Genomic DNA, 6,219 nt, shown 5'->3' on the forward strand with positions numbered 1-6,219 from the left:
TGTGGCCGCTTATTTCCGGGCACTATCTAGGGGCGGAGCTTGTTGCCAGGGGGCGGGGCTGTCCTGTCCGAGACCTCTAGGGGCGGGGATTGTTGCCAGGGGCCGGGGCTGTTGCTAGGGGGCATGGTCTACTACGAGGGGGCGTGTCCCCTCAGTCCCTGCCCCACCCCCTGTGGGCGGGGTCTGCCGCTGTGGGCGGGGCCCGCCGCCGGGTCCCTCCCGGAAGCCCGGTCGGTGTTTCCGGGTTCCAGCAGCGCTTCCGGCGGAAGGGACGTGGCGGTGACGTCACCGCGGGTGGTCCGGAGGGTCCCGGAGCGGGAGCGGTGAGGGGGGGAGAGACCGGGACCCCCCCGGGCCCCCTCCCGGCCCCCCCGGGCACGAGGCGGCTCCGGGGGCTGCGGGGTCTCGGGGTCCGGGGGGGTCCCGGTGCCTCCGGGGATCCCCGGGCTGGGAGGGGGGTCCCGGATCGGGGCGGTCTCGGTGTGTTTGGGGGCTCTCGGGGTTGGGGGGGGTCCTTGTGCCCCTAAGGGGTCCCCGTTGCCGGGGGGGGGAATGTTTTGGAGCGGGGGGGGTTCCCGGTGTGCCCGGGGAGGTCCTGGGGAGGGGTCCCGTTGGCTTGGGGGGGTCTCGGTGTGTGCGGGGCGTCCCGGCGGTCCCGCTGACCCCCCCCGTTGTCCCCCCAGCCCCGATGAGCCCCGATGCAGACGCGGCGCCGGGTGGGCTTTAGGCAGCGGGACCCGGGAGTTCACGCGGGGCCCCCCCCGAGCCCGGCGGGGCCCCCCCCGAGCCAGGCCGAGCCCCCCCCGCCCCCCCCGCCCGCCGACGTCATGTCGTGTCGCGACAGGACCCAGGAGTACCTCTTCGCCTGCAAGTCCCTGCAGGGTCGCCAGGTGGGAGAGACCCCCCCGGGGACCCCCTTCTGACTCCCCACGACGCCTTTTTGCCTCCCCCAACTTCCCCCCGGGGGTCCCTTCCTGCCCCTCCCCCCCCCCCCCCCCCCCCCCCCCCCCCAAAGTTCACCCAGGGGGTCCCTCAAATCCCCCCACCCCGGGGTCCCCCCCCTTTATGTCCCCCCCACCCTCCTCCACCTCAACCCTGGGGGGTCCTTGGGGGTTTCCCTCCTACCCCGACCCCCCCTGTGACCCCCCGGGGTTCCCCCCCGACCCTCCTGTTCCTGGGGGACCCGCTGTCCCCCCAGGTCCCCCCAGGGGGTCCCCCCAATGCCCCCCCCGACCCCTGGGGACCCCCTGACCCCCGTGTCTCCCCCAGGACGGGGGTCTCCAGCCCGGCAGAGCCCCCGGCCCGGGGCGGCAGCGCAGCGAGTTCAGCCTGATGGCCAAGTGAGGGGGGCACAGGGCTGGGAGGGGGGACAGGGGGGGTCGTGGTCTCCAAAACTGGGGGGTTTGGGGCCTCCAGGTGGGACAGGAGGGGTTGGGGTCCCCAAAAATGAGGGGTTGGGGTCTCCAGGTGGGACAGGAGGGGTTGGGGTCCCCAAAAATGAGGGGTTGGGGTCTCCAGGTGGGGCAGGAGGGGTTGGGGTCCCCAAAAATGAGGGGTTGGGGTCGCCGGGTGTGAGGGGACAGGAGGGGTTGGGGTCTCCAAAACTGGGGTGTTTGGGGCCTCCAGGTGGGGCAGGAGGGGTTGGGGTCCCCAAAAAGGAGGGGTTGGGGTGCCTGGGTGTGGGGGGACAGGAGGGGTTGGGGTCTCCAAAACTGGGGTGTTGGGGCCTCCCGGTGGGACAGGAGGGGTTGGGGTCCCCAGAAATGAGGGGTTGGGGTTCCCAGGTGTGAGGGGACAGGAGGGGTTGGGGTCCCCAAAAATGAGGGGTTGGGGTCGCCGGGTGTGGGGGGACAGGAGGGGTTGGGGTCTCCAAAACTGGGGTGTTTGGGGCCTCCAGGTGGGGCAGGAGCGGCTCCAGGTCCCCAGGAATGGGGGGAAGGGTCCCCAGGTGCGGTGGGATCGGGGTGGGGGGGGTCCAAGGACCCCCCAAAATCCCTGAGCCTCCCTCCCCTCCCCTTCCAGGCGCATCGGGAAGGACCTGAGCAACACCTTCGCCAAACTGGAGAAGCTCACGATCCGTGAGTGGGGGCTGGGGGGCACGGGGGGGGGGTCTAGGGGTGGGAGGGGGGTCCTGGCAGCCCCCCCCTCACTTCCCTGCCCCCCTCAGTGGCCAAGAGGAAATCCCTGTTCGACGACAAGGCCGTGGAGATCGAGGAGCTCACCTACATCATCCGCCAGGTCGGGGGGCAGCTTTTGGGGTGTCCCCGACCCCAGGGGACAGAGTTTGGGGTGTCCCTGACCCCCCCTGTGCCCCCCCCCAGGACATCACCAGCCTGAACAAGCAGATTGCTCAGCTGCAGGAGCTGCTCCGGGCCCGGGGGGGCCCCGGCGGGCGCCACGTCCACTCCCACTCCAACACCGTGGTGGTGTCGCTGCAGGTGGACTGGGGGGGACTGGGGGGCACTGGGGGGCACTGGGGGGTGGGAACGGGGGGGCAGGGACACCCAGCCCCCCCCCCAGCACCTCCTGACCCCCCCAATTCCCCCTCCCCAGTCCAAACTGGCCTCGATGTCCAACGACTTCAAGTCGGTGCTGGAGGTGCGGACGGAGGTGAGTCCTGGGGGCTTCTCCCCCCTTTCCTTCCTCCTTTCTTTCCAATTTTCCTTCTCCCTTTTTCCCTTTCTCCTTTTTTTTATTTCCCCTTTTTGTCATTTCCTCCTTTCCCCCTTTTATCTTTCGTTTTGTTTTGGGTTTTTTCTCTGTTTTCCTTTTCCTCTCTTTTCCCTTCCTCTTTTTTTCCCTTCCTCTTTTTTCCTTTCCTCTTTTTTCCTTTCCCCTTTTTTTCCCCCGTTTTCTCATTTTCTCCTTTTTCTTCTTTGCCTTTTATCTTTTTGACTTTTTCCCTTTCCCCCCATTTTTTCACTTCCCGCCTTTTTTCCCCCCTTTTCCCTCTTCCCCCGTTTCCTCCTTTTCCTTCTTTTTCCCCTTCCCCCTTTTTCTTCTCCCCTTTTTATCTCACCCCTGTTTTCCTCCCCTTTCTCCCAACTCTTTATTTCCTTCTTCCCCCAACCCCCCTTTTCCTTCCTGTCTCCCCCTTTTCCTCCCTTCCCCTTTTCCTCCCTCCCCCTTTTCCTTCTCATTTCCCCCCTTTATTTTCCCCTTTCCCCCCTCATTTCCCCCCTTTATTTCCCCCTTCTTCCTCCAACCCCCCTTTTCCTTCCCGTTTTCCCCTTTTCCTCCCCTCCCCTTTTCTTCCCTCCCCCTTTTCCTCCTCATTTCCCCCCTTTGTCTCCCCCTTTTCCTCCCTTCCCCTTTTCCTCCTCATTTCCCCCCTTTATACCCCCCTTTTTCTTCCAACCCCCCTTTTCCTTCCCATTTTCCCCTTTTCCTCCCTTCCCCTTTTCCTCCTCATTTCCCCCCTTTATACCCCCCTTTTTCTTCCAACCCCCCTTTTCCTTCCCATTTTCCCCTTTTTCTCTCTTCTCCTTTTCTTCTCTTCCCCTTTTCCTCCTCATTTTCCCCCTTTATCTCCCCCTTCTTCTTCCAACCCCCCTTTTCCTTCCCCTTTCCCTCCCTTCCCCTTTTCCCCCTCGTTTCCCCCCTTTATTTCCCCCTTTCCCTCCCTTCCCCTTTCCCTCCCTTCCCCTTTTCCCCCTCGTTTCCCCCCTTTATTTCCCCCTTTCCCTCCCTTCCCCTTTCCCCCCCTCCCCCTTTTCCCCCCCTTTTCCCCCCCTTTTCCCCCCTTTGCCCCCCCAGAACCTGAAGCAGCAGCGGAGCCGTCGGGAACATTTCTCCTCCCTGCCCGTCCCCCCCACCAACCTCGGTGAGTCCCGGCATTTTGGGGGTGGGGGGGGGGGGCTCTGGGGGGTCCTTTGCCCCCCTCACCCCCTCCCTGCCCCCCCAGGGAGCCCCGTGGTGCTGCAGGACGAGCCCCCCCCCTCGGGGGCCGTGGCCATCGAGATGGACCCTCGGACCCACCAACAGCTGCAGCTGCTGGACGAGCAGGTGGGGGGGCTTGGCGAGGGGAGGGGGGGTCATTGGGGGCTGCAGCCCCCCCAGAGGGGCCCTCTCAGTTCGGGGGGTCGACACCTCCCCTGTCTGGGGTCCTACTGCCCCTCCCCCTGCTTTGGGACCCCCCCAAACCCCCCCTTTCCCACAGGATTCCTACATCCAGCCCCCCCAATAATCCCCTTTTCCCAGGATTCCTGCACCCAGACCCCCCCAAATCCCCTTTTCCCAAGATTCCTAGACCCCACAATCCCCTTTTCCCAGGATTCGTGCACCCACACCCCCCAAATCCCCTTTTCCCACAGGATTCCTACATCCAGCACCCCAAATCCCCTTTTCCCAGGATTCCTACACCCCCCTAAATCCCCTTTTCCCAGGATTCCTCCCCCCAGACCCCCCTAAATCCCCTTTTCCCAGGATTCCTCCACCCAGACCTCCCAATAATCCCCCATTTCCCAGGATTCCTCCACCCAGACCCCCCCAAATCCCCTTTTCCCAGGATTCCTACACCCCCCAATAATCTCCTTTTCCCAGGATTCCTCCCTGCAGACCCCCCTAAATCCCCTTTTCCCAGGATTCCTACACCCCCCTAAATCCCCTTTTCCCAGGATTCCTCCCCCCAGACCCCCCTAAATCCCCTTTTCCCAGGATTCCTCCCCCCAGACCCCCCAATAATCCCCTTTCCCACAGGTTTCCTACACCCAGCACCCCAATAATCTCCTTTTCCCAGGATTCCTCCACCCAGACCCCCCCTAAATCCCCTTTTCCCAGGATTCCTGCATCCAGCCCCCCCCAAATCCCCTTTTCCCAGGACTCCTACATCCAGCCCCCCCAAAATCCCCTTTTCCCAGGAATGCCCTGCCTCCACCCAGGCCCCCCAAATCCTTTTCAGAGCCTGCAGCCACCCCCCCAATCCCCTTTTCCCAGGATTCCTAAAAAAAAAAAAAAAAAAAAAACAGTCCAGCCCCCCATAAATCCCCTTTTCCCAGGATTTCCTGCTCCAGCCCCCCCAAAATCCCCTTTTCCCAGGACTCCTAAATCCAGAGCCGGGCGGACACGATGCAGAACATCGAGTCCACCATCGTGGAGTTGGGCTCCATCTTCCCGCATCTCGCCCACATGGTCAAGGAGTAGGAGGAGACCATCCAGCGGTGCCCCAATCCCCCCGAATTGCCCGCCAAAAAGCCCCGCCCCGCCCCCCCTGAACCCCCCTGGCCCCCCCCCCCCCCCAGGATCAACAACACGGGGGGATTAGGGGATATGGAGGGACAAGGGGGGATCAGGGGGACATGGGGGGATTGGGGGACATGGGGGGAACAGGGGGACATGGGGGGATTGGGGGACATGGGGGGATTGGGGGACATGGGGGGATCGGGGGACATGGGGGGGATCAAGTGGACAGGTGGGATTTGGGACAGGGGGGGAACAGGGGGACTTGTGGACTGGGGGAATTTGGGAACAGGGGTGCGTCAGAGGGACGGAGGGGACCACGGGGATCAGGGGGACATGGGGGGATTGGGGGACATGGGGGGAACAGGGGGACATGGGGGGATTGGGGGACATGGGGGGATTGGGGGACATGGGGGGATCGGGGGACATGGGGGGATTGGGGAACATGGGGGGGACACGGGGGGATCAGGGGGACATGAGGGGACATGGGGGGATCAGGGACATGAGGGGACACAGGGGGGATCAGGGGGACATGGGGGGATTGGGGGACATGGGGATTTGGGGACATTGGGACAATGGGGGGGAACAGGGGACAATTGGGGGATCGGAATGGACATAGGGGACTGGGGGAACTGGGGTAACAGGGGGACTGGGGGGGACCAAGATGTGGGATCAATAAAAATGGGACACAGATATTAAATTGGGGACATGGGGGATTGGGGGACATGGGGGATTGGGGGACATGGGGGGACTGGGGGACATGGGGGGAACAGGGGGACATGGGGGGGACATGGGGGGATCAGGGGACACAGGGACACAGGGGGGATCAGGGGGACACGTGAGGGGATCAGGGGGACACGGGGGGATTGGGGGACATGGGGGGATTGGGGGACATGGGGGAATCAAGGGGGGATCAGTAGGACATGGAGGGAACAGGGGGACATGGGGGGATCACGGGGCCATGGGGGGATCAAGGGGACATGGGGGGATCAGGGACATGGGGGGATCAAGGGGACATGGGGGGACTGGGGGACATGGGGG

General features: G+C 64.0%; 1 protein-coding gene across 1 annotated transcript; it reads left to right on the plus strand.

Annotated features, from left to right (window-relative positions):
* Nucleotides 1-233: 233 nt before the first annotated feature.
* On the plus strand, nt 234-5,154 carry STX5 (syntaxin 5). The gene is made up of 10 exons (XM_039378824.1): nt 234-323; nt 684-890; nt 1,270-1,340; nt 2,023-2,078; nt 2,168-2,238; nt 2,322-2,438; nt 2,554-2,610; nt 3,757-3,823; nt 3,905-4,005; nt 5,038-5,154. The coding sequence occupies exons 2-10, from the start codon at nt 699-701 to the stop codon at nt 5,044-5,046; spliced, it is 741 nt and encodes a 246-aa protein (XP_039234758.1). The 5' UTR covers nt 234-323; nt 684-698; the 3' UTR covers nt 5,047-5,154.
* Nucleotides 5,155-6,219: the final 1,065 nt, after the last annotated feature.

Source organism: Pipra filicauda, unplaced genomic scaffold (genome assembly GCF_003945595.2).
Source record: "Pipra filicauda isolate LSUMZ 115617 unplaced genomic scaffold, ASM394559v2 scaffold1498_size28046_pilon, whole genome shotgun sequence".
Classification (NCBI taxonomy): domain Eukaryota; kingdom Metazoa; phylum Chordata; class Aves; order Passeriformes; family Pipridae; genus Pipra; species Pipra filicauda.

Excerpts from the sequence above, each read along its gene's own strand:
- STX5 (XM_039378824.1), top strand. The coding sequence starts at position 699 with ATGCAGACGCGGCGCCGGGTGGGCTTTAGGCAGCGGGACCCGGGAGTT. Across the intron at positions 2,079-2,167 it reads ACTGGAGAAGCTCACGATCC|TGGCCAAGAGGAAATCCCTG; the intron begins GTGAGTGGGGGC and ends TGCCCCCCTCAG. Across the intron at positions 2,439-2,553 it reads CCGTGGTGGTGTCGCTGCAG|TCCAAACTGGCCTCGATGTC; the intron begins GTGGACTGGGGG and ends CCCCCTCCCCAG.